Source organism: Sapajus apella, unplaced genomic scaffold (genome assembly GCF_009761245.1).
Source record: "Sapajus apella isolate SASKATOON/1434 unplaced genomic scaffold, GSC_monkey_1.0 scaffold32, whole genome shotgun sequence".
Lineage (NCBI taxonomy): Eukaryota > Metazoa > Chordata > Mammalia > Primates > Cebidae > Sapajus > Sapajus apella.
This window is the reverse complement of record NW_022436972.1, coordinates 16,256,911-16,276,310: the sequence shown is the minus strand read 5'-3', so window position 1 is coordinate 16,276,310 and position 19,400 is coordinate 16,256,911. Positions and strand designations below refer to the sequence as shown.

The 19,400-nt window shown below is 40.8% G+C and overlaps 1 protein-coding gene across 2 annotated transcripts; it reads left to right on the top strand.

Annotated features, from left to right (window-relative positions):
• The first annotated feature begins 45 nt into the window (after positions 1–45).
• On the top strand, positions 46–18,799 carry TRIM13 (tripartite motif containing 13). Of its 2 annotated transcripts, XM_032294581.1 has the most exons (3): positions 46–147; positions 680–765; positions 17,553–18,799. In XM_032294581.1, the coding sequence occupies exon 3, from the start codon at positions 17,559–17,561 to the stop codon at positions 18,780–18,782; it is 1,224 nt and encodes a 407-aa protein (XP_032150472.1). In that variant the 5' UTR covers positions 46–147; positions 680–765; positions 17,553–17,558; the 3' UTR covers positions 18,783–18,799. The 2 variants fall into 2 exon arrangements, with proteins under 2 accessions (XP_032150472.1, XP_032150473.1); XM_032294582.1 differs by lacking the exon at positions 680–765 and having other exon boundaries at positions 73–147.
• Positions 18,800–19,400: the final 601 nt, after the last annotated feature.

Sequence of the window (19,400 nt, the reverse complement as noted above, 5' to 3'; positions counted from 1 at the left end):
GGGGAGGGGGGAGGGGGGAGGGGGAAGGGGAGGGGCGGGGGTGGGGCTCGCCGGAACTGCGAGTCCATTTTGCAACCGTGCCGGGCGCGTACCGTGCGGTCCGTGCTGTTGGAGGACAGGTGGCGCGGCGTCTCCCGCTTGCTGGAGGTCGGAGATAAGTACCAGTCGCCCGGCTACTCTCGGGAAAGCGGGGTGGTCCTCGAGCTTGCAGTGAGGGTGGGGACTTGCCCAGGCCAGCAGGGACCTGAGTGGGTGGGGGACTGGCGAAGGCCTTCTGAGCTCCAGTCCCGGCAGCACGTTGGAAACCAGCGGGGCACTGTCACGGGCGTGGGGAGGAGCGGTCTGCGGTGGGCGCCGGGGCAGTGTATGTGTGGTCCAGAAAACCTGCTCCGGCCCTGCTACCAGCGTCTCCACATCTAGAAAGGAAAAGATGGGTGTGGGCCCTGGGTTAGAGCGCGCTGCCTGCGTCTGGCGCTGAACTGGAAACGTTGCATGGCGCCGGGGGAGGGCGCCCTAACCGAGAAGCTGCTTAATACAAAGAGCTTCAGGCTCCTGGTGCTTCACCAGGTCTAAACAGCCTGGTTTTGTTTGTGGGGGCGATTGAAAAAAATGAGGGTCAAGATTTAGGATCCTGTGCACACAAATGCGTAATACTGTTCTTTTTCTCCTTTCTTTGCAGTAGCCTCTAGTTCGTTAGTCAAAACGTGAAAAAAAAACCTGGGAAATAGTAACCCTGCCAAATACATCAGCTTGTAGCAGACAGAGGTAAACTACAATAGTTTTCCTGTTATCCTCACTTAAAAAAAAAAACACCCAATTTCAATAGGCCCCACAACCTTCCAAAATGGAACTGTGTGTAGAATACGTATGTTCCCATCCACTTTCACTGTGGTCTTTGTTCTTTTCATATTTTGTTAAAACTTATTAAAATAGAATTCACTTTTAGCAATTATTTATGTGGTATTTATCTTCAGTATATCCAAACATTTATATTACAGAGGGGCTTACGCACTTTTTTCCTAGTTTTTTTTTTTTTTTTTTTTCCTCTTCTATGCTCAGTGAATTGTCAGGCTGCTAGGGCTTGTAGAACAGGGCTTGAGTTTTCTAGAGACCTTTATACAATAGGCATTTTAAAAGCAGAATTTCATTTATACAGGCACTCCTAGTAAAACTTGATGGAGCTGTTAACTGGTTATATTTCCTTCTTGCACAATGGGAGCTTCCCTACAAATACCTTTTTTTTTTTTTTTAAAAAAAAACCTTTCTACCAGCTGGCTTACTAAACCTCCCTGGGAAGTCCTTGCATAACACGGGGCTGTTCTGTTCATTCTATGCATTTACGATAGGTTATCTGGCCTTAATTCTGCCACAGCTTTTGTTCACATATTCTCATTTTCATGACACTGCTTTGTATCTGATATCCTATGTAATATTTGTTTTGCCTTGCTTTGAAATTACAGTTCAAGTTTAGAACCTTTTCTTGCTTGATACACTGATGCTACAAAATAACACCTTAAATGTGTAGAGTTTGCACATATGTAATTAAACCTTATGTTTGTATAGTTTAGTAGTTTATGGAATTCTAACACATTACTGTTTCTAACAACACGATTAATACAGGAGTTATTAAATTATTTTTAGGTAGCTAGAAAGCGTAAAAGTTATCAGTGAAATTTTCCTTTAATAAAAAGTAGCCCCACCGGGCGCAGTGGCTCACGCCTGTAATCCCAGCACTTTGGGAGGCCCAGGCGGGCTTATCATGAGGTCAGGAGTTCGAAACCTGCCTGACCAACATGGTGAAACGCTGTCTCTATTAAATATAGAAAAATTAGCCGGGTGTCGTGGTGCGCACCGGCAAACCTAGCTACTTAGGAGGCTGAGGTAGGAGAATCGCTTGAACCTGGGAGGCGGAGGTTGCAGTGAGCCGAGATTGCACCACTGCATTCCAGCCTGGGTGAGAGAGCAAGACTCCGTCTCAAAAAAACCCTCTGCTGGGCACAGTGGCTTACCCCGGTAATCCTAGCACTTTTGGAGGCTGAGGCAGGTGGATCACTTGAGGTCAGGAGTTCCAAGACTAGCCTGGACAGTATGGTAAAATCCCATCTCTACTAAAAATATGAAAATTAGCCAGGCCCGTGCCTGTAATCCCAGCTACTCGGGAGGCTGAGGAAGAAGAATCGTTTGAACCCAGGAGGCAGAGGTTGCAGTGAGCCGGCATTGCGCCACTGCACTGCAGCCTGGGCAAGAGTGAGACTTCATCTGGAAAAAAAAAAACTTGGCCCCTAAACCATTTCTTTTCTAACAGAAAGCAGCCTGAAAAGTCAAGCAGCAAGCAGAAATATGCAAGCTAGAAGCTTTTATATGTAAATGTCGCCAGTTGTATTTGGAAGCCAGGTACCTTCAGTATGGTCTCCCGCTCCCATGTGGGGGTGTCATGGCGACCACCAGCTAAAACCATGGGTGCAGGTATCATGGCAGTCCCAGGTAGAAGCCACATTTGCATAATGAAATAAATTTTTTTTTTTTTTTTTTTTTTGAGACGGAGTTTCATGTTACCCAGGCTGGAGTGCAATGGCGCGATCTCGGCTCACCGCAACCTCCGCCTCCTGGGTTCAGGCAATTCTCCTGCCTCAGCCTCCTGGGTAGCTGGGATTACAGGCACGCACCACCATGCCCAGCTAATTTTTTGTATTTTTAGTAGAGACGAGGTTTCACCATGTTGACCAGGATGGTCTCGATCTCTTGACCTCGTGATCCACCCGCCTCAGCCTCCCAAAGTGCTGGGATTACAGGCTTGAGCCACCGCGCCCGGCCATGAAATAAATTTTTTTCTTTCTTTTTGAGCTGGAGTTTCGCTCTTGTTGTCTAGGCTGGAGTGCAATGGTGTGATGTCAGCTCACCGCAACCTGCACCTCCCAGGTTCAAGCAATTCTCCTGCCTCGGCCTCCTGAGTAGCAGGGATTACATGCTAATTTTGTATTTTTTGTAGAGATGGGGTTTCTCCATGTTGGTTTGGCTGGTCGGACCTCAGGTGATCTGCCTGCCTTGGCCTCCTAAAGTGCTAGGCTTACAGGGCCAGTTTTTCCATGGGCTATGTAAATGGCACACCTGGTCAAACCAGTCTCCTGGGCCCTGTGTAAATCTGTCACCCCCTCCCCACCACCTTTTCAATTTTCTGTACAAAATCGATTGCATTCCACCTCAAACCCAGAGACCTCTCTTGGGTGACCCGCTTTCTCAGCATGAGGAAGCTTGCTTTATTAAACTTTCCCCTCCTAAGCTCCTAAACCCACTCCTTGTGTGTGTCCCTGTCCTGAATTCTTTCTTGGCGCGAGACAATCACAGGGGTATCCCAGAGACAACGGAGCCCTTCATTACGACGTAAATACTATAAAAATAATTTGAAAATCTTTTTCCAATAGATGGGATTCTCAGCTGTGTTGCCCAGGCTGGTCTTGAACTGGGCTCAAGTGATCCTCAGCCTTCAGAGTAGCTGAGCAGGTTCTGTGTTTTTCACTGGAGAGCCTCTTAAACCTAGTTTGTAAAAATTGAAGAATTTCAGAAGGGATTTTAGAGAGCTCATGAATATACATCTACATTTTATGAATAAGAATATTCATGAAATTTGTTCAGGAGTCACTTTATAGGTAGTTCTAAGGTCTAAGAATTAGAAAACTCAGGCTCTGTGATGCCTAGTTTGCTGTGTAGAGTTGATATATCTCCATTTTTTGAGTGCTGGAGGTGTCTTAGTTTTTTGACTCCTAAAGGTGGGTATTTATCTAGATGATTTCTAAGATGCTTGCCCAGTATTTCTTTTATTTCTACCCCATAACTTTTATTACCATCTATTGCCAATATATATATAGGTAAGACACAGATGCAGACTAATGTTAACTGCCTTAAACTGTTTTATATTTTAAACTCGGGTAGGTACGGTAACAAGTGTGTCTTATTCTTGTTTTTTTACTACGTCTTATAAAAGTATGGTTTTGTTATAAGGTTAGGAACTGCATAGAGAGGTGGAGCACTCTCATACATCATTGATTAGAGTACATAAAGTGATATATACCCTTAAAGTGATATATACCCTTTCTAGAGAGAAACCTAGTCATCTTCTCAAGAAAAGTGTCCTTACTTTTTGACTCAGAAGTACATTTAAAAGAATTGTCTATGGAAATAATCAGAGCTGTGGAGCAAGACTTTTCTCTACAAGGTGTTAATCTAAATGTTACAATACCTCCCCCCCCCAAAAAAACCCCACACACAACAAAAACAACATCAAACCATAAATAAGCAATAAGAAAGCATATCATCAACATGGACTGTTATATTTTTCTAGAATATATAATGATAGGGGAAAGACATGTAATAAATGGACAAGGTAGATACACAATTGTATTATGCTACCAGTTTTGTTAAAATGTGTGCTCACGCCTGTAATCCCAGCACTTTGGGAGGCTGAGGTGGGCAGATCACCTGAGGTCAGGAGTTATAGAGGAGCCTGACTAACATGGTGAAACCCCATCGCTACTAAAAATACAAAAATTAGCCAGGCATGAGGGCACACATCTGTAATCCCACCTACTCAGGAGGCTGAGGAGGGAGAATGAACCTGGGAGGCAGAAGTTTCTGTCAGCTGAGATCGTGCCATTGCATTCTAGCCTGGGCAATAGAGTGAGATTTGTCTCAAAGAAAAAAATGTGTGCACGTGGACAGACACATGGGATTGGAATAAAGATACCAAAATAATACTGGTGATTTCCTGCCGATGTGATTATGGATGGCTTTTTCTCTGTATTTTCTGTAATAGAAACAATTACTTTTATAATTTAAGAAGATACAAAAGCTAGTTGCATGGATAACTTCCATTTTAGTATGGTGTATTTTATGGTTTTCTTTTAATTGTGGTAAGAACATTTAACATGCGATCTATCACAAATTTCTTAAGTGTATAGTACAATAGTGTCATCTATAGATATGAGCGGATCTCCAGAACTTATTTTTATGCAACTTTCATAAGGTATCTATCATACCTTTTAGAATAACAGCACTTGGCTGGGTGTGGTGGCTCAGGCCTGTAATCTCAGCACTTTGGGTCATTTTGAGGTCAGGATTTCAAGACCAGTCTGGCCAACATAGTGAATACCCATCTCTACTAAAGATAAAAAACATTAGCCAGGTGTGGTGGTGCATGCCTGTAATCCCAGCTACTCATTAGGCTGAGGCAGGAGAATTGCTTGAACCCAAGAGATGGAGGTTGCAATGAGCCAGGATTGCGCCACCGCACTTCCAGCCTGGGTGACAGAGTGAGTCTCTGTCTAAAAAACAAAGAGTAATAGCATCTTTGTAAATGTTATACATTTCCGAATTTAGGTCAGCAATTATCTTTTGGCTTTTATCTTTTTAAATATCTTTAGATCATTGGATTATCCATTTTAGTTCTTAATGAAAGACACTGCTATTGTCAGTATGTTGGTCCTGGGACTCTAGATACTAGAATGATAAGAAAAGAATAGAATGCTGACTGGGCACAGTGGCTTATGCCTATAGTCCCAGCAATTTGGGAAGCCAGGGTGGTAGGATCACTGAGGCTAGGAGTTTGTGACCAGCCTGGGGAACATAACAAGAGTGTCTCCACAAAAGTAAAAAAATTAGCTGGGCATGGTGGCATGCAGTTGTAGTCCAGCTACTTAGGAGGATAAGGAAGATCACTTGAGCCCAGGAGTTAAGGCTGTAGAGAGCTATGATTGTACCACTGTACTCCAGCCTGGGTAACAGAGTGAGACCTTGTTTTTTTTTTTTAAAAAAAGGACTGTGCTCACCTCTAATAACAGTACAGGTGTCCTTTCACATATATAACAATTATATTCCAGTCAAGCCTCCTATAAAGCAAATCCCCATAATATGAACTTTAATTTTAATTCATTTCCTTTTTTATTCTCTCCACTGTTCTTTGTGGAGATGAGGTCTCACCATGTTGCCCAGGGTGGTCTCAAACTCCTGGGCTCAAGCAATCCTCCTGCTTAAGCCTCCCAAAGTGCCGGGATTACATTCATTTCTGTTAAAGTCACATTTCTAATGAAAAAACTTTATTGCAGATAGTTAAAATTATTGTCTCTCCTTGTGGCATAAGCCCCTCAGGTGTATCCTACTTGGCAATAGTCTGACTCACAATTTAAAACTCTCAGAGGAGCTCTTCTTTTTTCTTCCTGCCTGTTTGCAGTATTGACTATGAGCTAGGTATGCCAATAGAACATACAGCCAACCTAAAAACTGCTTAAGGTCAAGGATAATTAACTTTCTACTTCATATATTATGAGGCCAGGTTTATTTAGAATAAGATATGCATATAATTCTGCACTGAGCTGTAGGAACTTTGTTCATATTAGTAATGTTTTTAATAGTCATCTCGTAATGCTTATTTTTACTTGACAGAATATTAGAGACTAAATAGTCCATATGTCTAGATAAAACTATACAAAATGCTGGACTTTGAGAGTACTTTTTTTTTTTGAGAGATGGGGTCTTGCTCTGTCACCCAGGCTGGAGTGCACTGGCACAATCACAGTTTACTGTAACCTTGAACTTCGGGGCTCAAGTGATACTCCTGCGTCAGGCTCCCAGCTATGTGGAACTATAGGTGTGTACCACAGCACTGGGCTATTTTTTTTTTTTTTTTAGTTTTGGAGGAACGGGGTCTTGCTATGTTGTGCAAGCTGGTCTTGAACTCCTGGGCTCAAGCAGTCTTCTTGCCATAGCCTCCCAAAGTGTTAGCATTGCAGGAATGAGCCACCACACCCAACCAACAGTATTTTTTGAAAGCAGGTATTAACCTTGAATACAAAGTCATATGATTGAATATCACTCACAAAAGATTATTTTGTTTCAGGGAAAAAAAGTACCACCTTCATTTAAACCCATTTACTTTTATTTGAGAGAAAAGAAACCAGACATTTCTGGTTCATAAAACCTTTTCAGAAGGCTGTAATTTCAACTTAACTTTTTTTTTGTTTTGAAGACAGTCTTGCTGTGTTGCTCAGGCTAGAGTATGCGATCTTACCTCCCTGCAACCTCCACCTCCAGGATTCAAGCAATTGACCTGCCTTCAGCCTCCTAAGTAGCTGGTACTACAGATGCCACCACTATGCCTGGCTAATTGTTATATATTTTGTAAAAATGAGGTTTCACCATGTGGCACCATATTTAGTAAAAATGAGGTTTCACCAGGCTGGTCTTGAACTCCTGACCTCAGGTGATCCGCCTGCCTCAGCCTCCCAACGTGCTGGGATTACAGGTATGAGCCATTACACTTGGCCACTTATTAAGTCTTAACAGTTAATTCTTACTCTTAATTCAAGTTCTTAACAGGTCAAGAAAAATATCTGAGTTTGGTTGGTATCAGACCAGGGGAATAATTTAGTCTACATTATGCTTCAGTTAAATTCAGATACTTTTTCTCAAACTGATTTCATCTGGTGAGATTTCTCTGGGTGTGGGAGAATGGCATTGAACACCTTTTAGGGTCCATCTAGATTTCTAGTAATCATACATAAATAGGAATATCTGATCTAGCTGGTATCCTAAAATACTATTGATTTAACCTGTTTATGGCCAGTGTTCCATTATTGGAACACTAAATTAGTGGGAATTACTTATATCCTGCACAAGGTCATTGCCAAGGTCTTTTCACAGACAAAAAATTGCAACTTCCAGCATAAATGGGTTAATGCTGCAGATTTACAGGAATTACAGAATAACTTGGGTGATTATCAAGTGAAACAGGAAAAAGGAAAAGATAATAAGGTAGAGGGGTGAGGGATAAGGACAGAATGAGAGGAAGTCAATAGATTGTATTCACTGAAAAACACTATGGGGAAGATGAGTTAAAAGAAATATAAGGCCGGGTGCGGTGGCGTATGCCTGTAATCCCAGCAGTTTGGGAGGCTGAGGGAGGCGGATCACCTGAGATCAGGAACTCAAGACCAGCCTGGCCAAAATGGTAAAACACTGTCTTTACTAAAAATACAAAAAATTAGCTGGTCGTGGTGGCGGGCACCTGTAATCCCAGCTATTTGGGAGGCTGAGGCAGGAGAATCACTTGAACCCAGGAGGTGAAGGTTGCAGTGAGTCCACATCACACCATTGCCCTCCAGGCTGGGTGACAAGAACAAAACTTTGTCTCAAAAAAAGAAAAATAAGCAGGAAAGGGTCAAGGCTAAATTGTACAGAGAAGAAAATGAAGGAAAAAAAGTTTTTCTGAGTGGTCTGAACTAGTCAGGTAATGAATGGCCTAGTTTATATTTTTGAGAATTTCACCTTAGTCTGACAACCCTTTGTGAACTTTCTGAGTAGAGGAACTTTCCAGGCTGGTGAACCTTCTGGCCTAGCTCTATTTTGCCCTGTTAGGATCCCTGCTAGAAATATTTTGGAAATTGTAGCTACTCTTCATTCTATGATAATATCAGAAAAGGTTGGTTAGTTATTGACTTAAATGGACACATAGGTAACTTTTATATTGTTGGCAAGAGCCACATAACAATCAGATATATTACTGTATGTAATATATTTTTATTTTTAGAGATTATATCTGAAACCTGATCTGTTTATTCTACTTTGTCCTGTTTTGATCATATAAGTCACAGGGATGCTATATGTAATATATTAATTTTCATTTATAGAGATTATATCTGAAACCTGATTTCTGTATCTTACTTTGTCCTGTTTTGGTCATGAGACAGTCTCTAAAAGAATAAAGAGTAGTAACATTGATATAGAGTATTTAAAACAAAAACTTTGTAAATAATTTTCCTATGCTTTTTTTTTTTTTTTGAGATAGTCTCACTCTGTTGCCCAGTCTGGAGTGTAGTGGAGTGATCTTGGCTTACTGCAACCTCTGCCTCCTGGGTTCAAGCGATTCCCCTCCCTCAGCCTCCTGAGTAACTGGGATTACAGGCACACACCACCATGCCTGACTAATTTTTGTATTTTTAGTAGAGATGGGGTTTCACCATGTTGGTCAGGCTGGTCCCCAACTCCTGACCTCATGATCTGCCTGCCTAGGTCTCCCAAAGTGCTGGGATTACAGGCATGAGCCATCACACCTAGCCCTCATATACCTTTTAAAACAGCTGTACAAATGAGGAGAGAAACTAATATGTATAAGTGGTTTGTCAGAGGTCACAGACTGACAGCCAGACAAGTATGTCAATCTCCTCACAGGCCTGGATTCAGAGACTTCCAGTACATTAAAAAAAATTTTTTTTATAAAAGATGAAACTGTAGGCTGGGCATGATGGCTCACACCTGTAATCCCAGCACTTTGGGAAGCCAAGATGAGCAGATCACTTGAGGCCAGGTGTTTGAGACCAGCCTGGCCAATATGGTGAAACCTCATCTCTACTAAAAATATGAAAATAAGCCAGACATGGTGGCAGGCACCTGTAATCCCAGCTACTTGGGAGAATGAGGCAGGAGAATTGCTTGAACCCAGGAAGTGAGACTGCAGTGAGCCGAGATGGCGCCACTGGACTCCAACCTGGGTGACAAAGCAAGACTCCGTCTCAAAAAAACCCAAAAAACCCGTACTATGGGAGATTAAACTTCTTATGAGGCTTATATGTAGCTAATGTTTTCAAAGTGTTACGTTTTTAACTCAGTATATTTTTCTTACAATTGGCTCTTTAGTTTTTCCCCATTTTATTGTGAAAACATTCAGAGAGAAAACTCAGAAGAATATTACAGTAAGTATTCTTATATCCTCGCTCTAGATTTTAATAGTTGTTAATTAGACCCTTAGTTTCAAGAAAACATTTATTAATGGATGTCTTTTTTTTTTTTTTGAGATGAAGTCTGTCTCTGTAATCCCAGCCTGGAGTGCAGTGGTGTGATCTCAGCTCACTGCAACCTCTGCTGCCTGGTTCAGGCGATTCTCCTGCCTCAGCCTGCTGAATAGCTTGGATTACAGGCACCTGCCAATTATACCTGGCTAATTTTTGTATTTTTAGTAGAGACAGGGAACCATCTTGACCAGGCTGGTTTTGAACTCTTAACTTCATGATCCACCTGTCTCAGCCTCCCAAAGTGCTGAGATTACAGGTATGAGCCACTACGCCCAGCCTAATGGATCTCATACTAAAATACAGTAAGGTGCAGTGTCTCATGCCCGTAGTCCCAGCTACTCTGGAGGCTGAGGTGGGAGAATATAGTATACTATTTGAAAATAATTAACTAGTGTGCTGAGAGGAAATGATTTTTATTTTTTAAAATGAGCCATTTTATTATAGGAATTATTTTGAAATAAGATTTGTGGCTCTCAGTTCAGTAAAGCTTAGCATAATTTCATGTCTGTGAAGTTTCAGTGTTTGCTGTCTAGCCACCTGATAGATATTTAGGTACTGTTTTGAAATTCCTGCATTCAAAGATGCCTCAAAGCAGGATGGAAATTTCGTTTAAATCCTTAAGATAAAAGCATAATATATTGGGTTTTCTTTTTGTTACCTAATGGAAAATGGAAAAACAAAAACATGGGTAACATTTTGAACAACTTTATATTACTAACAGCCAATGGAATTTAAAGACCCTAACAGGAAAGTTTCTTTTACTAATAGATTTTATAAGGAGAAATTAACTTTTGTTTGATAGTGAATGAGTACCTTTTGCAGTATAATCATTTTAGGTTGATCTCTTAAAAGAATTCTAGGAGAAGTCTAATATTAACATATTAGACTTTAATTTGTAGAGTTAACATATTAACTCTACTATTTTATAATGGTTTTACTTTGTAAGTATTGGCTTTTCCATTTTTATTATTTTAGGTGGTTGTGTTACGGTTCTCATTTATAGAAGCTTGTGAAATACTAATTGAGGCAGGATTGATAAAGCACTTTTTGTAAACTTTCCGGTTTGTGGATAGCTTCACAACTTGTTCAAAAGTCTGTAGTGGTGGTATGCAGCTATGCATTTGTTTAAAACTGTAAATCAAAATGTGAATTTTATTATATGGAAATTCAAAAGTATATATATTAGAAAATATCAATATGGCAGGAGAACAAGGTTGACTTTTATCCCACAACTAGTGTCTACTACCACCTCTCTGGAAACTTTAAAAAGTTGTCAGCTTTAAAAATTGTTGGTAGAAAACACTTGGGAAGTTTTTAATTGGTGGGAAAAAGGTATTTGTGCTTCAAAATGTCTAGGTATTCAGAAACAGTCAAAGGAAGAAAATGAATTTTGGAAAACTTGTTTGCCTTTATGTGCTTAATTTAAGTTGAAATTTGAACAGTGAATAATTTTGTTTACATAAAGTCTTTTGACTTTTATATTGGGGAAAAAAAACTAGCTCGAGGCCAGGTGCAGTGGCTCACGCCTGTAATAAGCACTTTGGGAGGCTTAGTCGAGCAGATCGATTGAGCTCAGGAGTTTGAGACCAGCCTAGGCAACATGGCAAAACATCGTCTATACAAAAAAGTACAAAATTGGGAATGGTGGTATGTGCCTGTAGTACTAGCTACTCATGAGGGTAAGGTGGGAGAATCACCTGAGCCCGGGAGATCAAGGCTACAGTGAGCTGTGTTTGGGCCACTACACTCCAGTCTGGGGTGACAGAGTGATGTTCTCTCAATAAAACAATAAAATAGACCGGGCATGGTGGCTCACGCCTGTAATCTAACCACTTCTGTAGGCTGAGGTGGGTGGATCATTTGAGGTCAGGAGTTCAAGACCAGCCCGGCCAACATAGTAAAAGCCCGTCTACTAAAAACAGTTAGCCAAGATGGTGACACTGCACTCCAGTCTGGGTGACAGAGACCCTTCTCCAAAAAAAAAAAAAAAAAAGGGGCCAGCGAGGTGGCTTACGCCTGTAATCCCAGCACTTTGGGAGGCCAAGGCGGGTGGATCACCTGAGGTCAGGAGTTTGAGACCAGCCTGGCCAACATGGTAAAACCCTGTTTCTACTAAAAATACAAAAATTAGCTGGATGTGGTGGCATGTGCCTGTAATGCCAGCTACTCAGGAGGCTGAGGCAGGAGAATCACTTGAACCTGGGAGGCTGAGGTTGCAGTGAGCCGAGATCGCACCATTGCACTCCAGCCTGGGTGACAAGAGTCAGACTTCCTTTAAAAACAAACAAACATCAGAAATCTCGAAAAAGGGGATGCATGTTTTAGTTCGCGTCAAAGGAGTAAGCTGGATTGATTACTTCTGATTTTCTGTTAGCCATACTTTTAAGATTCTGTAAGTTACTTTACTGTGAAGAGTACCTTTTATTTATGAGACTAAAAGCTTTAACTTTTATTATCCTTTAAAGCTTTGGAGGCAACAAAGAAGCCTGTCATGGTTTCTTGGACCAGGTGATAGAGTCTGTGGAAGTGGTCACATAGCTTTGTCTTAGAGAAAGTTTTGAGTATAAAGAGAAGGCATAAAACTAAAAAGGAAGGAAAATATTTAAAGTGAATGAAAATAACAATCTTTAATTTGTAAACCAAAATTTGTAAGTTAATTCACTAAAAATAAAATGAGGATTTGTTGTAATTTTGGTGCAATTTTTTCAAAAAGAGACTTTCCAAATAGTATTCTTTTCCCCTCTGGTTCATTTTAAGTGCTATAAGTTGATCATGACCTTGGAATGACTGTTTATTATTTCTGTTTTCCTGTGTGTGACATTTTCCTTTTCACTTTTGATCACACTTGATTGCCTTAAAATTCTTTTTGTGTTGTATCCTTCTCAATTTTCTTCAAAGTTTCTCTTTGCTTTGTGAGCTCTTTTTCTCCTCCTCATCCCAGTCACTTGGTATATTGTTTTCTTCTTATTTAATATGCTTGGATAGGGTTCTCTGGAAATATTAATATTCCAAGGATAGTACATTAGGTTTATTTTATTTAGTGTTGGCCCTTACCACTTCCCTGTTTGTATTGCCTTCTCAAAAACCTGGCCTTTGTGTAGTAGATTTCTTACGCAAAAGACAGTAGTGGAGTTGAGAAGTATGGAGGAGGACTGGGGTTGGCAGATCATCAAAAGTTTGCCTTCATTGTTGTGAAAGTTTTTGTGTTTTACAGCTGTGTGGTAACCTCTTTCAGAAGACATGCCAGGTTCAGTCTTCGTAGCCATTTTTCCAATGCATTTCAAAGGTTATATGATTTGTCTTATCATAAAAGATTTTTCAGAAAACTCAGCTAATTACACATTTTTTTTTTTGCAATATGACACTAAATTTGAGACAGAATAATCTTTGCTTTAGTTCTCCATATGTTATATATTATAAATACATGTATCTTACAATGTAATATACAGCCATAAACTGGCTGGTGCAGTGGTCATGCCTGTAATCCTAGCATTCTGGGAGGTTGAGGTGGATGGATCACCTGAGGTCAGGAGTGTGAGACCAGCTTAGGCAACATGGTAAAACCCCGTCTCCACCAAAAAAATACAAAAATTAGCCGGGCATGGTGGTGGGTGCCTGTAGTCCCCAGTTACCCAGGAGGCTGAGGCAGGAGAATCGCTTGAACTCGCAGGCGGAGGTTGCAGTGAGCTAAGACTGCGACGCAGCACTCCGGTCTAGGCAACAGTGAGATTCCGTCTCAAACAAAAAAGTATTTTTTAAATTTTTGAGATGGAGTCTTGCTCTGTCACCAGGCTGGAGTACAATGGCATCATCCCCGCTTACTGCAACCTCTGCCTGTATTTTTAGTAGAAACACGGTTTCGCCATGTTGGCCAGGATGTTCTCGATCTCTTGACCTTGTGATCTGCCCACCTTGGCCTCCCAAAGTGCTGGGATTACAGGCGTGAGCCACCGTGCCCAGTCAGAAGTATTCATTTTTTATTATACATGGCCTACAGATTAAGTCCTATTTTATTATTTTGGTGATAATGTGATATGTGTATATATGTATGTATCCCTAAGTAAAGTGAATGTAGAAATATGTATTACTCTGGTTTTATAACTTTAGAGATAAATGTATATTTAAAATAAACTTGTGGCCTGGTGCAGTGGCTCACACTGTGATCCCAGTGCTTGGCGAGGCTGAGGCAGGAGGATTGCTTGAGAAGAGCCTGGTCAACATAGCAAGACCTGGTCTCTATAAAAAAAAGTAGTTAGGCATAATGGTACATGCCTATGGTCTTAACTGCTTGGGAAGCTGAGGCAGGAGGATTGCTTGAGCCCAGGAGTTTGAGGCTGCAGTAAGCTATAATTAGTCTACTGCACTCCAGCCTGGACAACACAGCAAGACCCTGTCTCTGAAAATAAAAAGTAATAAACCGGCATTGAGGAATGTTATTGCCTAGATCAGGGATCTCAAATATTTTGTTCTTAAGACACTTTTACACTCAAAAATTGAGAATCGGCCGGGCGTGGTGGCTAAAGCCTGTAATCCCAGCACTGTGGGAGGCCCAGGCGGGTGGATCACAAGGTCAAGAGATCAAGTCCATCCTGGTCAACATGGTGAAACCCCGTCTCTACTAAAAATACAAAAAATTAGCTGGGCATGGTGGCGCATGCCTGTAATCCCAGTGACTCAGGAGGCTGGGGCAGGAGAATTGCCTGAACCCGGGAGGCGGAGGTTGCGGTGAGCCGAGATCGCGCCATTGCACTCCAGCCTGGGTAACAAGAGCGAAACTCCGTCTCAAAAAAGAAAAAAAAAAATTGAGAATCCTGGCCTGTAATGTCAGTACTTTGGCAGGCTGAGGTGGGAGGATTACTTGAGCCCAGCAGTATGAGACTATGCAATACAGTGAGACCTCGTCTCTTCAAATAAACTAAGAAAAAATTAGCTGAGGCTGGTGGCATGTGCCTATAGTCCCAGCTACTTGGCGGTTGAGGCAGGAGGATGGCTTGAGTCTGACAGGCAGAAGTTGCAGGGGACAGAGATTGCACCACTGTACTCCAGCCTGGGTGAAAGGGCTGTCTCAAAAAAAAAAAAAAAAAAAAAAAAATTGGGAATCCCAATAACTTTTATGTTTATACTGTCAACTCTATTAGAAATTAAAACAATTTTAAAAAAATACTCATTTAAAATAACAGTGATAAATCCATTACAGGTTAACAAATGATTTAGGAAAATAACTGTTTTCTAAAACAAAACTAAGAGAAGCATGGCATTGCTTTTTATATTTATAGGCCTCTAATGAATGGCTATTTAATAGAAGACAGCTGGAGTCTTTTGTCTGCTTCTGTATTCACAACCTGTTGCAATAAATTATTTTGGTTAAAATATACAGAGGCGGCTGGGTGTGGTGGCTCATGCCTATAATCCCAGCACTTTGGGAGTGGAGGTGTGAGGATTGCCTAAGAGATGGATTTCTAGACCTGCCTGGGCAACATAGTGAGACCCTATCAAAAAATCTAAAAAAAAAAGCTGGGTGTAGTGGCTCATGCCTGTAATCCAAGCACTTTGGGGACCAAGGTGGGCAGATCACCTGAGGTCAGGAGTTCAAGACCAGCCTGACCAACATGGTGAAACCCCATCTTAAAAACAAACAAACAAACCCTAAAAATTAGCTGGGCATGGTAGTGCATACCTATAGTCTGAGTTATTTGGGAAGATCATTGGCACCCAGGAGTTCAAGACCGCAGTGAACTATGATTGTGCCAGTGCACTATAGCTTGGGAGACAGGGTGAGACACTCATCTCTTAAAACAAAAAAAAAAAAAAAAAAAATGCACAAAGAAAAATCTAGGCTTACACAGATATGTAGTTGGTAAAAGAAGGAATATTATTTAAATAGCCTTTTCAGGTAAATTAATCTTTTTTTCTCTCTCTCTCAAGGCAAGATCTCACTGTCACACAGGCTGGGGTATAGTGGTGCCATCTCAGTTCACTGTAGCCCCCGCCTTCCGAGTAACTGAGGCTCCAGGCATATGCCACCGCACATGGGCAATTTGTATTTTTTGTAGAGGCAAGGTTTTGCCATGTTGCCCAGGCTGGTTGTGAGCTCCTGACGTCAAGCAGTCCACTCTCTGCAGCCTCCCAAAGTGTTAGGATTACAGGCGTGAGCCACTGTACCCAGCCTGAATCTTCTGATACTATACAGGAACTCAGCAAGTGCTAGTTTCTTTGTTGGGGTATGGAATCTGAAATTGTATTTATGAACCTGTTGGTCTTTCTGGAACTTCAAATGGATTTTTTACTCATGCCTGATCTATAACATGCATTGGTGACTTGAAAAAATGTTCACTGTGTTTTGCAGATCTCCAAATATTGACACATTTCATCATACAGTACTCCTTCCCCCTCAAAAAACCATCACATTAGTTAATATCACTACCCATCTCATCATGTCTTTAATTAATGGGCTTATAAATGTCAAATGTTTTTCAAAATTGTAATTTTTACATAAAACCCAACTTTTTCATTGGAAGAGATACTGTCATTTGTTTCTTTGAAATAACAAGTTCATTTTTTTTTTTTTTTTCAATAAGATGTCTGTCAGGTAGCTAAGTCTGAATAGCCATAGTTTATCATTTGTTCTTTCAGAAAGTAAAAATGGTGTTTCATGAAAAAAGCAGCTGGTTCAGCCTGCAGCTCATCACTTAAGTGCTTTTTCTCCAGACAACATCTGCTGGTATGAAGAAGTGCTTTGTGTGTACTGCCTATTTCGTCACACAAAATACTAAAAAGATGTATACAGGCTTAAGACTTAATAAAATGAATAATTTTTACTGCTAAATCAAGAACATTTTAAAATGGAACTGGTACTCTAACCCCAATTTGGGTGGTGATGAAGAATACAATTCAGTGCCTCTTATAGCTTTGCTTGATGCCTTCTAAGTCTTCGGCAATGTCCACCCACCATTGCTTTAAATGTCGACACGGTGCAAAAAGCAAATAATATCTTAGTGTTATAGTTTTGATTTCACAGATGCCCTGAAAGAGGGACATCCACGTTTCTGCCCACCACATTGTGAGAATTGATGATTCTAGATAATACAAAGTTGCTTTGATTACTGTTCTGGTGGTTTAAAAACAAAAGAATCTCATTTAGTTTTAAACCTAGAAGAGTGAATCGCAACTCTCATCTTTTGCTTTTATCTGTGATTTTTAAAACTGTAATCTTGCCTTTGAAATAGAAAAATATGCCCATTCATAATAAAGTCTGCATGAGAGTATATGTTTGAATTTCTATTTCTGTGCTTCTTTCTTTTATATAGCATACCATTTTATATTTGTGGGCCCAGAGTAAAGAGCTCTTTCTATTACAGACACTGAATAGCTTTGTTTTTGTCAGTAGTCAGCTCTGTTTTAAAACAATCGGTTGGGTCCTGCTGGCTCAACTTGCAGTTGTCCTAGTCCTAAATCTGTCTTAGCCAAAGACTGTTATTGGAAAGCCCACACAAAGGCCTTGTGTATAGGGTGCCCTACTATTAAAGGAGCATGTTCTAGTCTCAGCGGATTAAATTTGCTTTGGTGCGCATTCCCTTACCAAATTTCTCACTTCCTTTGTTTGGCTAGTTATTTCACTGAAAGATCATTTTAATGTGAAGACACGTTCTTCTAATTATTATATAGTCCTAGTCGTGATGATTATTGGAGTAAAATTTTTTTTCTCTCTGGTAGGATGTGATGGAGCTGCTTGAAGAAGATCTCACGTGCCCTATTTGTTGTAGTCTGTTTGATGATCCTCGGGTTTTGCCTTGCTCCCACAACTTCTGCAAAAAATGCTTGGAAGGTATCTTAGAGGGGAGTGTGCGGAATTCCTTGTGGAGACCAGCTCCATTCAAGTGTCCTACATGTCGTAAGGAAACTTCAGCTACTGGAATTAACAGCCTGCAGGTTAATTACTCCCTGAAGGGTATTGTGGAAAAGTATAACAAGATCAAGATCTCTCCCAAAATGCCAGTATGCAAAGGACACTTGGGGCAGCCTCTCAACATTTTCTGCCTGACTGATATGCAGCTGATTTGTGGGATCTGTGCTACTCGTGGGGACCACACCAAGCATGTCTTCTGTTCCATTGAAGATGCCTATGCTCAGGAAAGGGATGCCTTTGAGTCCCTCTTTCAGAGCTTTGAGACCTGGCGTCGGGGAGATGCTCTTTCTCGCTTGGATACCTTGGAAACTAGTAAGAGGAAGTCCCTACAGTTACTGACTAAAGATTCAGATAAAGTGAAAGAATTTTTTGAGAAGCTACAACACACGTTGGATCAAAAGAAGAATGAAATTCTGTCTGACTTTGAGACCATGAAACTTGCTGTTATGCAAGCATATGACCCAGAGATCAACAAACTCAACACCATCTTGCAGGAGCAACGGATGGCCTTTAACATTGCTGAGGCTTTCAAAGATGTGTCAGAACCCATTGTATTTCTGCAACAGATGCAGGAGTTCAGGGAGAAAATCAAAGTAATCAAGGAAACTCCTTTACCTCCCACTAATTTGCCTGCAAGCCCTTTAATGAAGAACTTTGACACTAGTCAGTGGGAAGACATAAAACTAGTTGATGTGGATAAACTTTCTTTGCCTCAAGACACTGGCACATTCATTAGCAAGATTCCCTGGAGCTTTTATAAGTTATTTTTGCCAGTTCTTCTGCTTGGCTTTGTCATTTTCTTTGGTCCTACCATATTCCTAGAATGGTCATTATTTGATGACCTGGCAACTTGGAAAGACTGTCTTTCAAACTTCAGTTCCTATCTGACTGAATCAGCCGATTTTATAGAACAATCAGTTTTTTACTGGGAACAGGTGACAGATGGGTTTTTCATTTTCAGTGAAAGATTCAAGAATTTTACTTTGGTGGTACTGAACAATGTGGCAGAATTTGTGTGCAAATATAAACTATTATAAAATCTGTTTCAATATATGTAGTTCTGTCTTTTGTTAGAAATTGTTGGAGAATAGATAGTAGTAATTCAGATTTGGTCAATGGTTGTAGTCAGATATTTTCCTCCAAAAGTATTCCTTCCAAAAATAATGTCCTATACTGTTCAAATTAGGTAGCATAAAGAGAAAAGTGAAATTTAGTAGTGTAAACCTGAACCCTTTGTTTGGATATAGAGTCTTGCACTGCTGCCTGGGTTGGAATGCAGTGACATGATCTCAGCTCACTGCAACCTCCACTTCCCAGGTTCAAGTGATTTTCCTGCTTCAGCCCCTTGAGTAGTTGAGATAACAGGCGCCTGCCACCATGCCCAGCCAATTTTTTTTTTTTTTTTTTTGTATTTTTAGTAGAGATGGGGTTTCACCATGTTGGCCAGGCTGGTCGCAAATCCCTGACCTTGTGATTCACCTGCCTCGGCCTCCCAGAGTGCTGGTATTACAGGTGTGAGCTACTGTGCCCGGCCATGAACCCCCCTTTTTTTTTTAAAGAGTGGTTTTGAAATAAGCATCCACCCCAAATATTGATTTTATTTATGCTGTGATAAAAATAGGTGAGAGATCATATGATCTAATATTATATTGATG

Excerpts from the sequence above, each read along its gene's own strand:
- TRIM13 (XM_032294581.1), top strand. The coding sequence starts at position 17,559 with ATGGAGCTGCTTGAAGAAGATCTCACGTGCCCTATTTGTTGTAGTCTG.